The 23,629-nt window shown below is 41.9% G+C and overlaps 1 protein-coding gene across 1 annotated transcript in view; it reads right to left on the reverse strand.

The window, feature by feature from the left end:
* Window positions 1-8,528: 8,528 nt before the first annotated feature.
* The window catches only part of LOC132404528 (multiple epidermal growth factor-like domains protein 6), a 413,466-nt gene continuing 398,365 nt past the window's right edge, over window positions 8,529-23,629 (reverse strand). The window contains exons 32-38 of the mRNA XM_059988705.1: window positions 20,068-20,196; window positions 19,300-19,428; window positions 18,048-18,176; window positions 16,982-17,110; window positions 14,085-14,213; window positions 12,007-12,135; window positions 8,529-8,637 (exon numbers count right to left, since the gene is read on the reverse strand). Coding sequence (XP_059844688.1) covers window positions 8,555-8,637; window positions 12,007-12,135; window positions 14,085-14,213; window positions 16,982-17,110; window positions 18,048-18,176; window positions 19,300-19,428; window positions 20,068-20,196 — 857 coding nt within the window. The 3' untranslated portion in view covers window positions 8,529-8,554. The remainder of the gene's footprint in view (window positions 8,638-12,006; window positions 12,136-14,084; window positions 14,214-16,981; window positions 17,111-18,047; window positions 18,177-19,299; window positions 19,429-20,067; window positions 20,197-23,629) is intronic.

Below are 23,629 nucleotides of genomic sequence, written 5' to 3' on the forward strand. Positions count from 1 at the left end.
GAAGACAGCGTGTCCTGGATGGTGAGGGTCCTTGATGATGGACACTGCCTTCTTGAGGCATCACCTCTTGAAGATCTCCTCAATGGTGGGGACTTAGCTTAGTTAGCTAAGCTTAGCTTAGTTGGCCAGTTCACATCTTTTAGATGCCCAATGCAGTCTCCCAGAACACTCGGTGCTGAAGGAAGATATTATCAGATGGACAGAGGGAACCATTCAAACTCATTGGCTTCTGAGAAACTCTGAGCCCTGACTGCTTGAATTAAGGAGCATTGTGATGGTTTTCAGAACTGAATCAAAACAGCAGGAGCGAATAGAAGCCCTGAGATGATTCGAATTGTCAATACAGTAGCTTCTCTTCTCCCGATTGCCCATCCCCACTGATGATGAGCAGTCTGTCGAGTTCCTCCAGTGGTTGGAAACCCCACAAACCATTCACCCTGTCCCATCAGCTGCCTTCTCCCCCCACATCTGATAGCGGTTACCTACACGAACCCTCATTGATAACCTCAGAATCCACAAAGCAAGACATCCTCAACCCAGTGGTACACAATCACATCGCTAACATCAGTCAAAACAAATAATTCTTCCCACTTCTTTCTGAAGGAGCTTGTGCAGTGCAAATGTGCAGCCACGCTTCACCCCATGACCATGTTGGTTTCCTCCAAGTGATCTGGTTTCCTCACTCACTCCAAAGACACAAGCATCAACTATGTTGGCAGCAGAAGCATGGCAACACTCCCCCAGCACAATCGTAAGACTGTTAGTCCTTGATGCAAAGAACTTCCAAATGCATGTTCTGCTGTTTTGATGTTTAGGTGACAAATAAAGCTAATCTTAATCTAATGAATAGAAGAGTATAAATGCAAACCTTTTTTTAAATCACATTTAATGTGGTGTGAAGGCAATACGTATCTGGTATCTTCTATTTTAGAGAAACAAGGAGTTAAACATATTCATGAGAGATCCTGCAGATGCTGGAAATCCAAAGCAACACACACAAAATGCTGGAGGAACTCAGCAGGTTAGGCAGGGTCCATGGAAATGAATAAACTGTGAACATTTTAAGCTGAGACTCCTCTTAAGGACTGGAACTGAAGAATGAAGGCATGAGAATAAATAGGTGGGAGGTGGGAGGAGAAGGGAAGGGGATAGCTGGAAGGTGATAGGTGAAGCCAGGTGCTTAGCATAGATAAAGGACTGAAGAGAAAGGAATCTGATGAGAGTTGGGACTGGACCATAGGAGAAAGAGAAGGAGCTGGGACACCAGGGGAAAGGTGATGAGCGGGTGAGAAGAGGTAAGAGGCCAGAATGGGGAATAGAAGTTGTTGCCGGGGGGGGGGGGGGGGAGTTTTTTTCAGTTAAACAAAGTTAAACATATTTATCTTTTTGAAAACACAAGTTATCATTTTATTTATAGTTTATAAAAAATAGCACCAAGTTCAGTACAAATTATACTTAACAGTAAAAAGCATTATTCATTTCAAAAGACAAGTCATAATAGGTCAGAGATAATGTGGAAATAATGTCCAATACCAGTAGAGGAGTATAAACAGCCATTCTGGACTGTCTACACTTCCATTACACATCAGACTGCAGAGTCTGGCTGCATCCATTTGATACCCAGGTTTCTCCAAACCTTGTAAGGAGCCCCAGTTAGAACTGGAGATTTGCAACTCAACCCTCACTGATGATATTGTAAGCGGCCAATATTCACTGCTGCACGGGTCAGAGTCAGTATCCCACTTTATAAACATGATCATAGCCTGGGTATTGGTAAAATTTGTACATCAGTGATGTTACAAGCCATATTGATTTATCCAAGGTTTGGTTAGTGGTACAAACCCCAGCAACAGCAGTAAATTTAATGGAAAGTAGAACTGATCAGGAAGGCTAAAGTTTGGTGCTCTAAGCTGCTGTTACATTGCATCTTAGTCAAGATTTCAATAGCTGTTCTAATCAGACTCCATATTTGCATTTGTAACCTTCCCCTTTCTTGCCTCCCACTGCTCATTTTTCATGATTTCTGCTGCTATTTTATCAACAAAAATTAATGTAATATTTGTGAAAATGTCACTACTGAAATAAGTAAAAGATGTAATTTTTACGAGATCCTGCTAAAGACACCTTATGCAGAACCTCAGCTCACATGTTGTTTTAAATGTCAAGCCCTGTAGCAGCAAATTACAACCATGAGCTGAGCATGTTATTGTCTGCTCTCAATGTACTTATCAGGATTTCAGATACCACTTTCCTTCATCAACAGAGAGACAACATTTTGTCAAATACATTTAATTTCCTGCTTCTCTGATAACACTGTTGTAAAAGTAACACCAACAATCATCACTGGTTGGTACGCTTACCTCTGATGCAGACAGTGAATATTAGCAAAAAGTGGATTTAAAAGTAGTAAAGAGAACAAGGTTTGGGTAAATTCTCCAGTTGAAAGCAGCCAGCTATCCCACAGAGGTTCAAAGTTCAAAGTAAATCTATGTCCCCATATCTAACACTGAGATTCATTTTCCTGCTGGCATACTCAATAAATTTGTAGAATAATAACCATAACAGAATCAATGAAAGATTGCAACAACTTGGGCATTCAATCAGTTTGCAAAGGACAACAAACTGTGCAAGTACAAAGAGAAAGAAATAATATTAATAATAAATACATAAACAATAAATATTGAGAACATGACGTGAAGTGTCCTGGGTGGTGGAGATCCATGATGATGGATGCAACTTTCTTGCACCAGGTGGACTGGGCTGTAACCAATTCTTTTTGTAGGATTTTCCATTCAAGGACATTGGTGCTTCCATACCAGCAGGTGATGCAGCCAGTAAATATATTCACAACCACACATCTATAGAAGTTTGTCAAAGTTTAAGATGTCATGCCAAATCTTCACAAATTCTTAACTTGGAAGGAGAGGCACTGCTGTGCTTTCATTATGAAGCAGTTATTTGCATATGTAGATGGTAAAATCGGAGAAATAAACCAAAAATACAGACGAAATTCTGAGAAATTTGTTCTAAATTTCTAACTGGAATGTTGCACAGCTTTTCAATTTCCTGATAGGACAGAAGCAATATATTCAGAGAAACAAGCAAACTGTTGGAGGAACTGCTGCAAGTCAAGCAGCAGTTTGAGGAAGAGAGGAAGGAAATTGTTAATGTTGCAGGTCGAAGCCCTGCATGAGTACTGAGAGTATAGTGGTGAGATGGCCACTATAAAGAGAAGGGGAGCAGTGAGACAGGGTTCGGAGGTGATTGGTAGACTGAGGACAGGTGTCAGATGATGGGCAGGTTTCACTATATAGGGGAGGGAGAGTAGATATGGAGTTAGGAGACAATAGTGGTTGGATGATAGACAGAGGTAGGAAAAGAAAGAGAAAACATGAGAAGCATATTCCCCAGTCCTTTCCTTTCTCCTCACAAGCCTTTGCTTCCAGCTTATCATCTTTTTTTGCCATTGCAACAAGATCCTCACTTTCTCCTTCCTGAGTCACCCCTTCATCCCTTTCTACTTTCTATGGGATCCACTCTTTTCATGGCTTCCTCGCCATTCATCCTTCTCCACCTATCCATCCCTGCCAATTTAGGAGCTGCAACATTTGTCTTTGAGCTCCTCCCTCACCCTCATCTTCACCTTCCACGTCCCCACTCCCTTCCAGTCCTCCCAGTTTTGTCCCCTCTCCTTCAACTTCCACTCATCCTTCTGTTTCCATTATCCCACTACACTCAGTTCACCTACTGACTCCCTTTTGTCTCACTCCACCTACTTATCAGATTCAGCCCCAGCACTGGTAGCTTTTTGTATTCCTGGTTATCTCAACTATCTCCAACCTTCATGCTGTCCCTGTGAAATGTCCCACTCCCTCCCACATGCCCAGCCCAACATCTGTCATGTCTGCCTCCTTCCATCATTTGCCTGCCAGTATCTCCTGATTCCACCTCCCCGCTCTGCCAGCAGATCGCCTGTTGCTCCACATTCCAGCATCTACAGACTCCTTTGTCTCCACATTCAGACAATAAATTGGGCTCAAAGTCATTGAACAGTCTTATTAAGATTAGGGAAGTTACAAGTAGGGAAAGGCTGATGGAGCAGATTTCACCTTACTTTCTTCTGACACATATCATAAGATCATAAGGCATAGGAGCAGAGCTAGGCTGTTCAGCCCATTGAGTCTATTCCTCCATTTGATCACAGCTGATTTATTTCTCTCTCAACGTCCATACTTGCTAGCTCCTCTTAAACTTCGCATGTATAGATTGTGTGCTAATTAGTCACAGTGCAGTGAAACAAGCATGTCCAATAACATTCTCCACTTATGGAAGGGTGACTACTCATTGGCTATCTCCAGAGATGCTCCATGGAAGATCCTTCTCCTAGGACTGACTTACTCCAACTCAAAATATTACGGCTTCTTGAAACTCATCAAAGAACAAATTAAAAGCCCAGTGTTAGTAATGAGAATGTGTTTCTGTATCCTCTAAGTATTTTCCCCCATGTCAGAAATGATTAGATAAATATGCAAAATATTTATGAGAATAGGCTCTTTTTTCCTGTTTTTCTTAATAATGATGAGACAATCATTTTGTGTTTCTAAGACCAATAAAAAGGAAAAGCTCTTCAATGGCATTCTTCAATACAGTGAGGAATGTGGATTCTCTGTGACCTGAAGAATTTAAGCCTTCTTAAATTAAGTATTTAAGGTATATTGCCATGGCTGATAGAAAGGGAAGAGGGGAGGACTCTAAGCCCAATTGAAACAAGGGGGTATTAAACTTCCTCACCTATTATCTTGTTAGCAAAAGTACAGGTGCAGGAGAACAAGCTGAGGTCCTAAGGGTAAGATTTCTGTATCAGAAAGAAATTAGTAATTGCCACATTCTGTGTTTCATGGAGACATGGCTCAATCCAGACACAACAGATTTAGTGATTAGACCAGAGGGCTTCTCAATACACAGGATGGACTGGACTGCTGATTCAGAGAAGACAAAAGGAGGGTGTCAGTGCTTCATGATAACCTCTTTGTGGTGCTCAGATAGCTCACTCTCTTGCCTCACTCCCACTCCCTGACATGGAACATCTAATGATTAAGTTCGGACTGCTCCATTGACCAATAGAGTTCTATTCCGTGATCCCGACTGCAGTTTACATACCACCAAAGGCCAGTGTTAAGCAGCCATTCGAGGTACTGAGTGCCAGCATCAGCAAATGAGAAACAGCCTACCCTGATGCATTTAAATCATTGTCAGGAACTTCAGTCAGGCTTGACAATCTGTCCAATTATCATCAACATATCACCTGCAGCACCAGGGGTCTCAACACACTCAACTAATGCTATATTACAATTAAGAATGCCTACCATTCCATCTCTTGACTGCATTTCAGGAAATCTGATCATCTGGCTGTCCTCCTCCTACCTGCACACAGGCAAAGGCTTAAGATCAGGCTCCAGAAGTAAGGACATCAAATAGGTGGTATCAGGAGGCAGAGAGGCAGCTGCAAACCGGTGGACTGGGCGGTGATCTGACGAATACACCACAGTTGTCACGGACTGTATTAATAGAGTCGTAGATGAATGAGCCTCCACAAAGTAATTCAGAGTCTTCCCTAACCAGGAGCCCTGGATGAACCTTAAGACCCACAATCTGCTGAGAGCCTGATCAGTAGTATTCAGGTTGAACAAGCAAGTAAAATACAAGCGGTCTAGGCACAATCTCTGGAAACCATCTCATGGACCAAACTTATAACATTGGAGGATGCTCAACATTTGTGGCAGGGCTTGAGTGCTATCACCTTTTACCAAGTGAAAACAAATTACATAGGTTAGAGAGAGGTTTCACTCCCAAATGAGTTCAATGCCTTTTATGCTTACATTGACTGTCATAGAGGCACCTTCACAAACTCCCACAACCCTCGATAACCCTGTGATTTCAGTTTCTGGGGTGGTCTTGAGAACATCCTTCAGGTGGGTGAACACACACAAAGCAATAGCCAAGATAGGGTTCCTGGCCAAGTACTAAAGATATCTGGCTAGAATGTCTACCAATATCTTTAACCTCTTGCTTCAGCAGTCTGAGGTACCCACCAGCTTCAATTATACCGGAGCATGAAAAGAAATTGGTAATCTGGCTCAATGACTATTGTCCAGTAGCACTTACATCCACTGTGATGAAGTACTTTGGGAGGTTGGTGATGAAACTTATCAACTGCCTGAAAAGCAAGTAGGATCTGCTCCAATTTGCCTACCGCCACAACAAGTCAACAGCAGATGCCATTTCATTGGCTCTTCATTCAACATTGGAACATACGGATAGTGAAGATGCCTACATCAGGATGCTCTTCATTGACTACAGTTTGACATTCAACACTATCATTCTCTCAAAACTAATCAATAAGCTTCAAGACCTAAGTCTCAATACTTCTTTGTGCAATTGGATCCTTGACTTTCTCAGTTGCAGACTTCAGTCAGTTCAGATTGACAAAAACGTCTCCTCCACAATCTCCATCATCACAGGGTGCACTTCAAAGCTGTGTGCTTAGCCCCTGCTCTACTCATTTTACACATATGACTGTATCTAAGCATTACTCCAATACCATATTTAAGTTTGCGACTGATACCACTGTCACAGGCCAAATCAAGGAGCATGTAGAATAGAGATTGAAAATCTGGCTGCATGGCGCAGCAACAACAACCTCTTACTCAATGTCAGCAAGACCAAGTATTATTGACTTCAGGACAAGGAAACCAAAAGTCCACGTGCCCGTCCTCGGGGGAGGGGTGGGGGCGGAAATCAGAGATGGAGAGGGTCAGCAACTTTAAATCTTCAGCACCATAATCTCAGAGGATATGTCCTGGGTGTACCATGCAAATTCCATTATAAAGAAACCCTGTTAGCACCTCTATTACATGTATGCGTGGATTCTGTATGCCATCTAAACCTTTGACAAACTTCTATAGATGAGCTGTGAAGAGTATACTGACTGGTTGCATCACAGCCTCGTATGGAAACATTAATGCCCTTTAACAGAAAGGCCTACAGGAAGTACTGTAGTAGATGCAGACAGTCCATTATAGGTAAATCTTGCCCCACTATTGAGCTCATCTACATGGAGCACTGTCATAGGAAGGCAGAGTCCATCATGAAGGACCCCACCATGCAGGCCATGCTCTCTTGTTGGTGCTGCCATTAGAAAAGAGGTACAGGAACCTCAGAATCCACACCACCAGGTTCACTTACCCTTTTCCTGAACTGTTACCACAAATTATGGACTCATTTTCAAGGACCCTTCATCTCATGCTCTCGATACTTATTACTTATTTGTTTATTATTATTATTTCTTTTTTCCTCTTTTTTAATTTGCACAGCTTGTTGTCTTTTGCATATTGGTTGTTTGTCCCTCCTGTTTTGTGTGACATTTCATTAATTCTACTGTGTTTCTTGTATTTACTGTGAGTGCCCACAAGAAAATAAAGCTCAGGGTTGTATATGGTGACATACTGCATATGTACTTTGATAATAAATTTATTTTGAATTTTGAATGTTGCAAACAATGAAATTGAGGTAATTTACAAAATTCCACTGGTAGGTACAGTAATCTTCTTAATTGCAGAATGATACCTTCTCTCCATCACTCAGTGTAAAACTCGCTGCAAAGTGAAACTATGTACTGAGAAGGTGAGGGTGGAAACACAACATTCAAACAGCACCAAGGAGCAGAAGTAGAACAATGTGCCCTGATCAAGTTAGGTGAGAAAGAACCTACTGGAGGGAAAATAAAATAGATTATGCTTTTGACAAATAGAAATACATGATCACAAATGTATGTACATGGTGGTAGTTGAACTTATTCTTATGGGAGAATACCTTTTTATCCTTTGAAACAGAGCAGCCCCCTCCATAACATGACCAAGCTCTCAGCCACAAAACACACCCACCAGCTTTTGCCAGTCTGCTGACATTAACAGACTTGGGATATTTGGCCAAGTCACCAAGATTCAAGATTAGACATGAAGATTCTTGGAGTAATTCTTAAGACATCTGAAAAGGACTTAATAGATCAGGATTAAACCAATTTTTGCCACGATTGCAAAGTGGTTGAGGTACAGGGATTGGACAGAGAAATGGTACATATAATTAACTAGATATGTTGTATTAATTTAGAATTGTTTTGTCCAATTATCTAGATAATCTAATCCTCACAATTAATCACTGGAATGTCTTTTTATGTGTTATTTTTAGTGTAGCTAATTACAGAGGTATTTGAAAGCACCAGCGGCTAACCAGCTCTCCACATGTACAGTATCTTCCCAAAGAATTCCTTGCAGCATCAAGTTGCTCCAGATTACAATCAGAATCACTGCGAGATATCATACAGCCCAAGAAATAACATGAGTACCCTTTGGTTCTTCCGTGAGAGACTCTTCAAAGGATGTGAAGATAAATTCAGGTCTGTTACTCCATAGTTTATAACATTTCCTGATGATTTGAGTAAATCTTCTGATATAATTAAATTCAGCCTGGTTTGAAGACAAAATCCTGGAGTAAACTAAGAGCGACGGACCCCTCTCTGCAGATGGCGCATGTGTGACCGTACCCTCTGATAGGATTTCATTGGCCGAGGAGGACCACCTGGAAAAAGCAGCAAAGGGATTTCCTGGTTTAGATTTCAGATCTGTGATTACAGCTCTACCATTACCACCTGACCTATGGGCAACCGTGATGAGAGGTCAGTGGGATGGATGCAGGTGAACACACCAACTGCTGTAAGGCTGCAGGCATCTTCTGCCACGTGGGAGCAGAACACTTTCACATGCCTCCCCCACCTTGCCACTAAGTTGTAATGATCTGGGGCTGGGCTGAGCTGAGCCAAGTGGAGCTGAGCAGACTCAAACGGTCACTCAATGAGCCAAGAGGCCGTTTTACACCCATTCCTCTTGCACCTGCTCACTCTCCTGTCGGTGCAGTTTCCATGGCACTCTCACACACACTGTTTAAGTTCACTTCTGGCTGACGAACAGTTCTCAAGATTGGAACCAACTCATTTCCTGGGACTGACTGAATCTGGTGAAACAAAAGCCACGTCACCTGGATGAAGTAATACTGGGCAATGGGGAAATGGCCGGAGATTTGAACAACTATTTTGCGCTGGTCTTCACAGTAGGGAACATGACTAACATGGCAAAGAGAGATGTTATGGATGCAATGGGAGGTGAGGTCCTTGATACAACATTATTATCACTAAAGAGTTAGGCCAAAAGATAAACAGTCTCTTGATCCTGATGGAATGCATCCCAGAAAAGGTGCAAATTACAGCAGAGCAATTTGTGAAGATTTATCAAAATTCTCTGGACTCTGGGCAAGTCACAGTGGATTGGAAGACAGCGAATGTCACGCGACTGTTTAAAAAAGGATGCAGGCAAATAGCAGGTAACTATAGGCCAGTTAGCTTAACATCTGTAGTTTGGAAATGCTTGAAGCTAGCATTGAGGAAGAAATAGTGATACATCTGGATAGCAATGGTTCCATCAAGCAGATATAGCGTGGGGTCAAGAAGGGCAGATCCGGTTTGACATACTTACTAGAGTTCTTTGAGGATATAACATAGATAGAGGGGGTCAGGAAGAAGGTGTGTATTTGGATTTTCAGGCTGTATTCAATAACGTGCTACATAAAAGACCTATCCATAAAATATTGATGCATGGAGTTGATGGTAATGCGTTTTGTTTCATCAGCAAACTTATGTGTACTACACTTGGTCCTCTCTTCCACATTGTTAAGGTTTGTGAACAATTGTGGACCCAACACCGACTGCTGCAGCACTCTGTTCACCACTTATTGCTAACTGGAGAAACACCTATTTACTCCAAATCTTTGGCTTCTATTGGTTAACCAATCCTCTTTCCATATTAATATATTACTACCAACTCCATGTATTGTTATCTTATGGATATGTCTTTTATGCAGCACCTTATCAAACACCTTCTGGAAATTCAATGACAACATAAGAAACCACATTTATTTGTAAAAACAAAAACACAAAATGCTGGCAGAACTCAGCAGGTCAGACAGCATCTATGGGAGGAGGTAGTGACAACGTTTCAGGCCTGATGAACTCTCCTGATGAAAGGTTTCAGCCCGAAACGTCGTCACTACCTCCTCCCATAGATGCTGTCTGACCTGCTGAGTTCTGCCAGCATTTTGTGTTTTTATTTATTTCCAGCATCTGCCGATTCACTCGTGAAACCACATTTATTTGTCTTAGTTTCCTAACATCTGGCCAGTATTGCATAGAACAGTAGAGCACAGTACAGGCCCTTTGGGCCACGATGCTGTGCTAACTCTACGCTAAAATCATTCTAGCCCTTCCCTCCCAAGTAATCTCCACTTTTCTCTCATCCATATGCCTAAGAGTCCTTTAAATGTCCCTAACACATCTAGCTCTACTACCACCCCTGGCAGGGTGTTCCATTCATTCATTGTTCTCTGTGTAAAAAAAAAACTACCTATACTTTCCTTTGATCACCTGAAAATTATGCCCACATATTAGCCATTCCCACTCTGGGAAAAAAGTCATCTAATACACCTCTATTAAGTTACCGAACAATCCCTTGCTCCAAGGAAAATAGTCCTAGTTCGCTCAACCTATCCACATAAGATATGCTCTCCAATCCAGGCAGCTTTGTGGTAAATCTCCTTTGCACCCTCTCCAAAGCTTCGACATCCTTCCCACAATGAGACAACCATAACTGAACACAATATTCCAGGTATGGTCTAACCAGAGTTTTATAGAGCTGCAACATTACCTCGTGGCTCCTGAACTCAATTTCCCAACTAACAAAGGGAATATTACCAGGCACCTTCTTAACCCTATCAACTTGCACAGAGAGGTTGAAGCCCGAGATTGCTCTGTTCCTCCACACTGCTAAGATCCGGCCATTAACCCAGTATTCTGCCTTCAAATTTGACCTTCGATTTGAATCACATTCCATTTTTCCAGGTTGAACTCAAACCATACTTCGGTTCCTCTCTATAAACCTGTTCATTATTATCTCAAAGAATGCTAATGTACAGTGGATCCTGGTTAATTGGGACACATCGGGACAAATACATTTTGGCCCAACTAAACAGCTGCCCCAATTAGCTGAAGTTTCATGGAAATATTTAAAAAGGTATAAGAAAGTCAAACCACCATTTAACTGAGTAACAAATTATGTATTTAACATACAAGAGCATTACCTATACTACTACAGTACTATAAAACCATGTAATAGTTCCTAATAGTTATTGTTCGAGGAATTCATCCGGTGTATGCTGGCATGTTCTTATGATTGACTATAAATGAGCAAGATCAGCACAGACACCTAGTGCAGATAATGGACTGCCTTTATACAATGCTTTCAAAGATTGCATCCTCCAAATTTTCATTTTCATTGTAACATTCAAGATGATTGTTGATACTGTCAAATTCTTTGTAGTTCCAAAGCTTTTGGATGTTTCTGACATCTCCGAGCCTGAGTGCATGAAACCGCAGTGAGAAAAACGGTTCTGAATTGTCGTACTGCTTTTTTCTCACCAACTATCAGTGACCAAAATCACTACTTTTGAGTACAAGCACATGCAGCTGACGCCATTTTAAAAACTGTACACTCTAAGCACAGTGCAGTGTCTAACAGCGATGCAAATACATGTGTGTGATGCTAGTTAGAGACTATCCAGCAACAGTCCCCTGACCCAATTAAGCAGCATAGTGTCCCAAATAAACAAAGGGAATTCAAGCTAGTTTCTCAATTAGTTTTTGTTCTTTAAGGTTTGTCCCAAATAAGTGGCTGCCCGATTAACTGATGGCCCAATTAGCCGGAATCCACTGTATTAGTGTACCATTGTAAGATATAAGACGTAGGAGCAGAATTATGAGTTATGATTAGATGAAAGGGATTTTATCTGTTTCCTTTGAGATTGATCAAGCTACTGTCACGTTACTCCTGACTTTGACTGTACCTTCTTCACACGTTGGACCCATCCATTGGAAAGGACATGCACAATTCCCATTTCGAGGGTTACAGTGAGCTTTGTGCGCACAGTGGCACACCAAGGAGCAGTTAGGTCCATATCTATTCATTCGACATTCTGGAAGGAAACAAAATAAATATATATTATAAAGGTTGGGGGTGTTGTGGATAGCCTGGAGGGTTGTTGAAGGTTACAGCGGGACACTGATATGATGCAAAACTGGGTTGAGAAGTGGCAGATGGAACTCAACCCAGATAAGCGTGAGGTGGTTCATTTTGGTAGGTCAAATATGATGACAGAATATAGTATTAATAGTAAGACTCTTAGAAGTGTGGAGGATCAGAGTGTCCAAGTCCATAGGACACTCAAAGCTGCTGCGCAGGTTGGCTCTGTGGTTAAGAAGGCATATGGTGGATTGGCCTTCATCAATGTGGGATTGAGTTTAAGAGCCGAGGGGTAATGCTGCAGCTATATAGAACCCTGGTCAGACCACACTTGGAGTACTGTGCTTAATTCTGGTCACCTCACTACAGGAAGGATGTGGAAACTGTAGAAAGGGTGCAGAGGAGATTTTCAAGGATGTTGCCTGGATTGGGGAACATGCCTTATGAGAACAAGTTGAGTGAACTCAGCCTTTCCTCCTTGGAGCGAAGGAGGATGAGCGGTTACCTGATAGAGATGTACAAGACGATGAGAGGCATTGATCGTGTGGATAGTCAGAGGCTTTTTCCCAGGGCTGAAATGGCTAGCATGAGAGGGCACAGTTTTAAGGTGCTTGGAAGTAGGTACAGAGGAGATGTCAGGGGTAAGTTTTTTTGTTTTTTTTTTACGCAGAAAGTGGGGAGTGCATGGAACGGGCTGCCAGTGGCTGAGGTGGAGGTGGAAATGATAGGGTCTTTTAAAAGACTCCTGGATAGGTACATAGAGCTTAGAAAAATAGAGGTCTATGGGTAACTCTAGGTAATTTCTAAGGTAGGGACATGTTCGGTACAGCTTTGTGGGCCGAAGGGCCTGTATTGTACTGCAGGTTTTCTATGTTATATATATTGTAAAAAGTGTTTGTAAATACTTATTGATACAGGCGGTCCAATTTCTTTCACATTTCAACAACTAGACTGCTGATGGTAATCAGAAGAAAGTTGTTTGACATGTCAGTGTTACAGATAACAAAGAATAATTTTGTGGAAAAATGTTGGTGTTCTTTGAATGCAAAATGAACGTTTCCAAACATGCTTTATGATTCAAAAGTCCTAATACTGTAGCTGGGGGAAGCTGGGTTACTCTCACATCTGTAATCCATTAACACTATATATTACAACTTTAAGATTGCTTCCCAGTACCTTTAATATGTAAGAATGGTTTCTACCTTCCTTCATCTTTTAGGCAGCCCAACTTCGAGGGGGTGGAATTTTTTTTTCCTGACAGATTAGCGGCTAGCCAAAAACAAGAGAAAACTAACTCACACAGCAATGCAACTGAAGCCAAAACACTACATGGAGATTCAATTACACTTTTATCTTCCCAGTGTTGAACTGAGTCTGAGATTCAATGATGATCTTGCAGTATGGCAATTCATTAGATTATTGCCAATATAGTTGAGTTCAAGTGGACATAGCTTGGATTTAAGCCATAGCCCATTAAATAATGAGAATAGCTGGAATTTTCCTAACAAAATTCAATCTTCTTACTTATAGATACATCCTGATTTTCCTCTGTTTGTCTGCTAAGTGAAATTTGCTGCCTTCTACCACTCGACCATTCCAGAATGGCAGTATAACATTTGGGCATTTCAACACTTAGTCTCTGCAGAAAGCGGTTCAGATTCCCTGTCACAGGAAATAACGGAGCAAGTATCTGCCGTGAAAGCTAATGAGCATTTTAAAAAAGGGTTCATTCCTATCCATTGGGCCATTGAAAATCTTTTCAAGAACATGCTGTAGTACTTCCCCCATACTAAAATTAAATCGCCCTGTACACTGGTGAACTACAGAGAAATGAGTGGTATAATCTAGTTTATTATTTAGATAAAATGTAGGAAAAAAATGAATATACAGAATCAACATCACCTGTATCGCATCGATCTCCAGTTCTCCCTGGTGGGCAGAAGCACTTTCCTGTTATAGGATGACATGCTGTGATGCCTTCACAGTCACAAGTCTTCAGACATCTGTCCCCAAAGTATCCAGTGTCACAGACTACAAACAGAGTAACAGTTACACAGTAGCACATAGCATGTTGATGAAACCACCTCTGCCCTTTGCCCCGCTCCCATCAGACTTTTAATGGCATTCTGTTTGAGACTTTAAAAGCACAAGAGTGTGGATCATGAAGGAAGCATTCTCCCTTTAAAAAAGCACAGCCCTCAGCATAAAATACTATCAAAAACTAGCCTGGCTTTGACTTTGCTACTATCTTTCTGTATTTTGCGAGATAGTTTTGTCTGTATGTGTTCATATCGAGAGAAGGAGAGAGGATGGGTGTGATTGAGTTTGGGAATCTGTAAAATGGTGAAATGGAGGAGTGAGGAAAAATGGAGCCAAAGGCTTATGCAGACACCTGTGACTTCTTCCATTTGAATAACTTCTTCCAGTTGGGTACAGATATTGATTTTAACTGACATTTCGATGATCTCCTCTGGTTTCATTCCTGATGATGATGGCAGAGTTTGTCATTGAAACATTGGTTAAAGTTGACACCTGTATCTGGCTGGAAGCCTGAGAAGAGCTTATTCATCATATACAGTATGCCGGAATAGCATTAGATCCTTCTTCCAGTACGTCCATGAAACAGCTTATTCTTCATAACTGATGTTAACTTTTCTTTTCTAGTGGTTGGGGCTCTGTCGGAGCCCACGATCGACTGTTCAAATCGTGGTCCTCTGCAATGTGCAGCCTGGCGCTTTGCTATTTCCAGGAGCGGCCAGAAAGTCATGTAGTTTTGGGGAGTGGTCCCATAGATGACCTGATCCCTCATTTATTTCACTGACTTAAGTGTCGTGGGAGACTGAAACATCAGCCGGGCTGTGCTGCTTTGAAGAGGCCTCTGTACTCGAGCGATCCCCCTCTCTCTCCTGATGAAGGGTGAGAGCCCGCCAGTCCCCGAATTGGAGGGCTTGGGGAAGCGACGTGGATGATTGTAATATTGGAACAGCGAGTTGCTGGTCCGCTCTCGTTGTCGCAGGAGAGCGACCTCGCTTTCCCTCAGTGGAGAGAGAGAGCCTGTTTGAGATACCAAAGTGCTGAGTTACAGTCTGTATTTCTAACGGATTCTAGATCAAGGTCTCTTTGGGGAGATTTTGCTGTTGTTTGCATGGTGGGGTGGGGAAGGGAAGGGTCAGTACTTCTGCTGGCGCAAGTGGAGGGTGGGTTGATGCTTCTGTTGATGTTTGTACATGGGAGGGAGGAAGAGGGCTTTGGGGTTCTGATGGTTCATTCTGTGGGGCTTCTTATTTTGTGGAATCTGCAAAAAGTAAGAATTTCAGGTTGTATACGATCTCTGATATTAAATTAAACCATCTGAATCATTCAGCATGGACTAGATGGGCCGAAGGGCCTGTTTCTGTGCCATGTTTCTCTATCACTCTGCGACAAATGCAAAGCAAGGAAATGAGAAAGGAAGTAAGCAAATGATAAATGATTTAAAAGATACTAAAAATCATTAAAAATAGATTGTTAATCTACAATTCACCAAAATCCATTCAGCAAACCAATATACCACTCCCAGTTAAAAGGTAAGGTTTGTTCTTCATAGCCAGACCGTGGGACAGCTCTAACAGAGCTTGCATTGAAATCAAAGGACTGAGAAAACGGATGCATAAATTAAGAATATTTATTCATCCCAGCTCAGGTACTGCCAGATAATACAATGTTCGAAAATGCATGGTCATGCACTTTGGTAGTAGAAATATATGTGTGGACTATTTTCCAAAGGGGGAGAAAATCCAGGAAGCTGAGATGTAAAGGGACTTTGGAATCCTTGTGCAGAACACCCTGAAGGTTAACTTGCAGGTTGAGTCGGTGGTGAGGAAGGCAAATGCAATATTAGCATTAATTTCAAGAGGTCTGGAATACAAGAACAAGGATGTGATACTAAGGCTTTATAAGGCACTGGTGAGGCCTCACCTTGAGTATTGTGAACAGTTTTGAGCCCCTCATTTTAAAAAAGATGTGCCAGCATTGGAAAAGGTCCAGAGGAGGTTCACAAGGATGATTCCAGGAATGAAAGGTTTATCATACGAGGAACGTTTGATGGCTCTGGGTCTGTACTCACTGGAATTCAGAAGGATGGTGGGGGGGGGGGGGATCTCATTGAAACCTTTCAAATGTTGAAAGGCCTGGACAGTGCAGATGTGGAAAGGATGTTTCCCATAGTGGGAGAGTCTAGGACAAGAGGGCACAGCCTCAGGATAGAGGGGTGCCCTTTCAAAACAGAGATGCAGAGAAATCAGAGAAATCTCTTCAGCCAAAAGGTGGTGACTTTTTGGAATTCATTGTCACATGCAGCTGTGGATGCCAGGTCATTGTGTGTATTTAAGGCAGAAATTGACAGTTCTTGATTAGACATGACATCAAAGCTTACGGGGAGAAGGCCAGGAACTGGGGTTGAGGAGGCGATAAAATAAAGGACCACCCATAACCGAATGGCGAAGCAGACTCGACGGGCCAGATGGTCTAATTCTGCTCCTATGTCTTATGCTGTTATGATCTCATAAGAACCAACCATAAAAATCAATTGTTAGAATTGTACAGTAGAGTGAAGCCTGTATCTCATTCTCCAGATATCCTCAGGATCATATGGCAGAAACAAATAAACCAAATCCCCTGGTTAATTTGCTTTCTCTCACCTTCCCTCACGTTATTATTGGACATATTGCCCTACTTAAACCCTGTTCCCCATGACATTAGAGGTTCATCTCAATGCCTGATCAGCAGTGGTAAGAGAGAAGAGTCATAAGAGTCATTACCTTTTTCACAGAAGTCACCTTGGTAACCAGGGGGGCAGATGCAATGGCCTGTGATAGGTTCACAGGCAGCACCATTTTTACAGTCACAGGTGTGATCACAGGACAAGCCATAAAAGCCCAGAGGACAACCTAGGAAAAAATAAACCAAAGGAATGCCGAGTTCCAAATTATTCTCAACCTTTACTGAACCTTTTTACATCCTCAGTTTACTACGATGCATGAAGTAATAATATGAATTGCTTCATAAACTCAGCATTTTATCATGGGCACTCTGATTTAGTGGGTGACTGGGTGGAGATACGCCTCTACCAAAGGAAATGTAAGGGGCTCCTTCCCTCTGCTAACCCACAGGTTCCCTTTGAGCAAGGTGTAGCATCTGCTTAGCCCCTTGATCAGGGTCATGTGAGACCATGGGAGCAGATAGCGGATGGCTGTATGATGCATATCACAAGTCCTAGTTATACAACCACTGAGGCCAGGCAGACAATCTCTGAAGAGTATTGATAATGCCTGGGGTAACCTGCCTTGTAAAGACACTGCCCAAAAGAAGGCAATGGGAAACCACTTCTGTCGAAAATTTTGCCAAGAATAGTCATGGTCATAGAAAAAAAAATAACAGCCCACATCATCAACACGGCACATAACGAAAAAAATTCTAGTTTGTCCTAACTTAGGACAAATCACTGTGCAATTGCTTGCCAAATTCCTTTTAACAATTTAATTGAAGTCATGATCACAGCAAGCTGTTTGGGTCAAAGTTTACTTTGATGATTAATGTTATAAAGATGAACAAGTGCTTAACCTATATTAAAGAAAATAGTTTTAACTGCATCTATCTGCCAATTTTGTTTCATATTATGATACTAATATGAAAACTAAAAGAATAACTTCTTATGATTTTTATGGCACAGATCATAAGCTAACCATTTCTACATCACCTTGCAGGTTCACACAGATGTTATCGTACATCAGAACACTTTCTCAAATGAAACTTTTGTAAAACATTCTTTTTACATAATGTACATTGGCTGCTGGTATAAATGATGTAAAAGGTGAGTCTACTCACTGTGTTCACACAGAGGACCATAGAAACCTCCCAGACACCGACAGCTGCCTGTGAACCTATCGCAGGTTCCGTTATTCAAACACAAACATTCCAGCTGGCAGTTAGCTCCATATTTTCCAGCACGACATTCTGTCACACACAAAAAAATGACTCTTTACTAAACAGTCTTTCAATATCTTTGTTGAACCCCTGCCTTCTATCATATAAAGCCCCAGCTATGCTTTCAGGGTTACTTCCTTTATCACCCACCATCCTTGGAACACCAGACTTGCTCAGAACTGCTCATTCCCAATATCTCTCAATGTTCCCAGGACTGCTAATCATTCCCAAAAGGTCCCATCTTTTCCAGCCTGGCATAATATCCCTGGCAAAGTGCTTTAAAGTGCAAATCCTTTCAGCATTGCTCCATACCTCACATAATGCAGACCCTGCAGATGAACCTTGCATGTTTCAGTGCAGACACATCACCCCTAAACAGTAATTGTTACACTTACTTCCCTCCGCACTGTACTATTCTCTGAAACCTACACAACATTCTTTAATAGAACATTGATCATCAGTTTCCAAGTGACTCCTTTGTCCACATGTTCCTTCCTACTAATTCCCCTCCTGGTACTTACCCCTGCAAGCAGGGCAAATGCTACGTACGCCTGCTCCTACACCCTCTCCCTCAAATGGTTCCAGTTTAATTAGAGATCACCAACATTCACAGCTTCAAACAGTTCTTACAGGTGAAGCGGATCTTTTGGGGTCATCTATGGTATCTGGTGCACTCAGTGTGGGCTCTACATCGGTGAGATTTAACAGAGTTTGGGAGACCGCTTCGTTGAGCACCACCACAAGAGGTGGGGTTTCCCAGTGGCCACCCATTTCAATTCCACTGCCTTTTCCTATTCCAATATATCAAACCATGGCCTTGTCTGCTGCCATGATGGGGACACACTCAGGTTGGAGAAGCAACTAGATGGCATGAATATTGATTTCTTTAATTTCTGATAATTAGCTCCCCCCACTCTCATTTTCCCTTCCTCATTTTGGCTTCCTTCTCACCCTTTCTCCTCTGGCCATCATCTCCCTCTAGGGACCCTCCTTTCACTTCTCCCATGGTCCACTGTCTTCTCCTTTCAGATTCCTGCTTCTTCAGCCGCTTACATGTTCCACTGTCAACTCCCAGCCACTTCCATCAGCCTCCTTCCCCCATGATATTCATGAATCTGGAATTCTATGTAACTCCTGTAATCATTGAGTATACCTTTCTCACAATGGGTACCAGTCCATCCTAGTCCACAGGAACATGTTCCATCTTCTGGGTTACAGACTCCGCTGTTCTGACAGGCACAGGTATGCAAACAGCTTTGTCCGAATCGCCCCTTTGGACAAACTGCACAAGATCAATAGCAAAGATAGTATTACAAAACAATCCACCACAGGGGGCAGAAATTTGAAATATTAACAGGAAGATGCTGAAAATACTTAGCTAGTCAAACAGAAACTGTGGGGGAACGCATACCACACGTGCAGAGAATAACTTCTTAGTCTCTGTACCTAACCTGCTGAGGACTTCCAGCATTTTGTTTACTTTAATTCTGAAGAATTCAGTCATGAACAATTAAAGTATCTGAATGTCAAGTTTCATGTTCAATGTAAAAACCGTCCTTATATTTTTTCAGTATAGAATCTCCCTCATGTTTTCCTGGATTTTAAAGGCATTTAAGGGGCTCAAATACAAGGCAACCTCATTGTTCAAACAAACCCATGTTGGTAAACAGAAAAATTCAAGGATAACAATCAAGCACACAGAAACCAAACAACTGTCTACAATATAAGACAGACCTTGAAAAATTAGAGTGCATTGAAAAATTATTCTTTAAGAGGAAGTATCAAGTAATGTCAAAATAAATAAATTACTCATATACCATATTAGATTAAGCTTTCAAACATTTTCCCAATTAAGAAGATGCAAAAATTCAAACGATATTGCACACTAATAACTTATGACTTATTTTAAGCCTCATGGTACCTTGGTGACAAGTGGGGTCCAGTACACCAGACGGACACACGCATTTTCCTGTCACAGGGTCACATCGACGTTCATCACCACATTGACATAGATTCATACAGTCCTTCCCATAGTAACCTTCTGGACAAACTGTATGGGAAAACAACCTTGTCACTGAAAATGTACATTATGAAATTTAGCCATTAACATAAGCATGTGTGCAATAATGTCAGCATATTCACCATATTAGTTCAGAGTGATCAGTGATCAACCCAATCAAACATTGCGGAAGACTCTAAACATAGAAACATAGAAAATCTCCAACACAATACAGACCCTTTGGCCCACAATGCTGTGCTGAACATGTACTTACTTTAGAAATTACCTAGCTACCCATAGCTCCCTATTTTTCTAATTTCCATGTACCTAACCAGGAGTCTCTTAAAAGACCCTATTTTATCCGCCTCCAGCACTATTGCAGGCAGCCCATTCCATGCACTCACCATCCTCTGTGTAAAAAAAAACTTTACCCCCGACATTACCTCTGTACCTACTTCCAAGCACCTTAAAACTGTGCCATCTCATGCTAGCCATTTCAGCTCTGGGAAAAACCTCTGACTATCCACACAATCAATGCCTCTCATCATCTTATACACCTCTATAAGATCACCTCTCATCCTCCGTCGCTCCAAGGAGAAAAGGCCAAAGTCACTCAACCTATTCTCATAAGGCATGCTCCCCAATCCAGGCAACATCCTTGTAAATCTCCTCTGCACCCTTTCTATGGTTTCCATATCCTTCCTGTAGTGAGGTGACCAGAACTGAGCACAGTACTCCAAATGGGGTCTGATCAGGTTCCTGTATAGCTGTAACATTACCTCTTGGCTCTTAAACTCAATCCCAAGGTTGATGCAGGCTGATGCACTGTATGTCATCTAAAACAGCAGCTTTCAGTGTCCTATGGACTTAGACCCCAAGGTCCCTCTGAACTTCCACACTGCCAAGAGCCTTACCATTAGTATTATATTCTGCCATCATATTTGACCTACCAAAATGAAGCACTTTACACTTATCTGGGTTGAACTCCATCTGTCATTTCTCAGCCCTGTTTTGCATCCTATCAATGTCCCGCTGTAACCTCTGACAGTCCTCCACACTATCCACAACACCTTCAACCTTTGTGTCATCAGCATATTTACTGAACCATCCCTCCACTTCTTCATCCAGGTCATTTATAAAAATCACAAAGAGTAAGGGTCCCAGAACAGATTCCTGAGGCATACTACTGGTCATCGACCTCCATGCAGAATATGACCCCTCTACAACCACTTTTTGCTTTCTGTGGGCAAGCCAATTCTGGATCCCCTTGGATCCCATGCTTCCTTACTTTCTCAATAAGCTTTGCATGGGGTCCCTTATCAAATGCCTTGCTGAAATCCATATACACTACTTCTGCTGTTCTAACTTCATCAATGTGTTTATAGTCACATCCTCAAAAAATTCAGTCAGGCTCATGTGGCAGGCCTGCCCTTGACAAAGCCATGCTGACTGTTCCTAATCATATTATACCCCTCCAAATGTTCATAAATCCTGCCTCTCAGGATCTTTTCCATCAGCTTACCAACCACTGAAGTAAGAATCACTGATCTATAATTTTCTGGGCTATCTCTACTCCCTTTTTTGAACAAGGGAAGAACATCCGCAACCCTCCAATCCTCTGGAACCTCTCCCGTCCTCATTGATGATGCAAAGATCATTGCCAGAGGCTCAGCAATCTCCTCCCTCACCTCCCACAGTAGCCTGGGGTATATTTCATCCAGTCCCGGTGACTTATCCAACTTGATGCTTTCCAAAAGCTCCAGCACATCCTCTTCCTTAATATCTACATGCTCAAGCTTTTCAGTCCACTGTAAGTCATCCCTACAATCACCAAGATCCTTTTCCATAGTGAATACTGAACCAAAGTATTTAATAAGCACCTCTGCTATGTTCTCCGGTTCCATACACACTTTTCCACTGTCACACTTGAATGGTCATATTCTCTCTACTCCCAGACTAAAGGCATTGGGAGGGTCACAAGTGAACTATTCATGAGATGCATCACTTTCCAGCAAGGTGCCAGCAGCCAATCTTCAAAATGTTTCCTTAAATCTATACAACCAATTAACCTATATCAGTCCCAGCTTTTTAAAAAAATAGCTCATTATCACTTCAGAAATGTGTCTCACAGCCAGTGAAGTGCTCTTAAGATCATAAATAATGGTTTAATCTGGGCAATGGCAGGATCCAGTTTGGATACAACAAGGCTTCATAAATGGTAATGATCAGACAATTTGCTCTAATGACACTGGTTAAGCAGTAAATATTGATTAGGAGAACAAGCAAGCTCACTGCCCACTCTTTGTAATGGCCAGCTGAGAGGGCAGGAAAACAAATAGGCCAATTAATTACTTAACTGACAGTATGGCACCCTCCCAGTGAGATGTCAGGACAGAATCTGTGCACGAGTCTTGAGGGAGGTTTCATCCTGATGAAGAATGCTACAACTGAGCCAAAACTGACAAGCAGAACAGGTGAGATAATGGTAGGTGTTTTGGAAGACACCAAATGTATGGTCATGCACGTAGGAGTAAAGGTATGGACTATTTTTGAAACGGGGAGAAAACTCAGAAATAAGAGGTGCTAAGGAACTTGGGAGTCCACGTGCAGGGTTCCCTAAAAGTGAACTTGCAGGTTGAGTTGGTAGTAAGAAAGGCAAATGCAATGTTCAAAGTTCAAATACATATGTCATCATCCACAACTCTTGAGATTCACTTTCTCGTGGGCATTCATAGTGAATACAAGAAACACAATAGAATCAGTGATAGACTGCACTTAACAGATTGACAAGCAACCTATGTGCAAAAGCCAACAAACTGTGCAAATACAAAAAGAAAGAGAAATAATAAGTAATAGTAATAATAAATAAGCAATAAATGTCGAGAACATGAGATGAAGAGTCTATGAAAGTGAGTTCATAGGTATTGGGAACAGTTCATTGATGGGGTGAGTTAAGTTATCCTCTCTGGTTCAAGAGTCTGATGGTTGAGGGGTAATAATTGTTCCTGAACCTGGTGGTGAACATCCTGGGGCTGCTGTACATTCTTCCTGATGGCAGCAATGACAAGAGAGCATGGCCTGGATGGCTGGGGTCCTTGAAGATGGATGCTGTATTCCTGCGACAGCACTCCATGTAAATGTGCTCAAATGTGGGGAGAGCTTTACTTGTCGGGCTTTATTAGTGGTGTCTACTAATGGGCTGTATCCACTACATTTTGAAGGCTTTTCCAGTTGGAATTTGTGTTTCCATACCAGGTTGTGATGCAGTCAGTTAATTTACTTGCCACTGCACATCTATAGAAGTTCGTCAATGTTTCAGATGACATGCGGAATCTTCGTAAACTCCTAAGAGAGACTCATTCATATTGAGAGAACTAGTACTTGAAAGCAAAGATGTAATGTTGAGGCTTTATAAGGCATTGGCCAGACATCACTTACAGTATTGTGAGCAGTTTTGGGCTAGGAATTGATGGGCAGGAATTAT

This window comes from Hypanus sabinus, chromosome 2 (genome assembly GCF_030144855.1).
Source record: "Hypanus sabinus isolate sHypSab1 chromosome 2, sHypSab1.hap1, whole genome shotgun sequence".
In the NCBI taxonomy this organism is placed as follows: domain Eukaryota; kingdom Metazoa; phylum Chordata; class Chondrichthyes; order Myliobatiformes; family Dasyatidae; genus Hypanus; species Hypanus sabinus.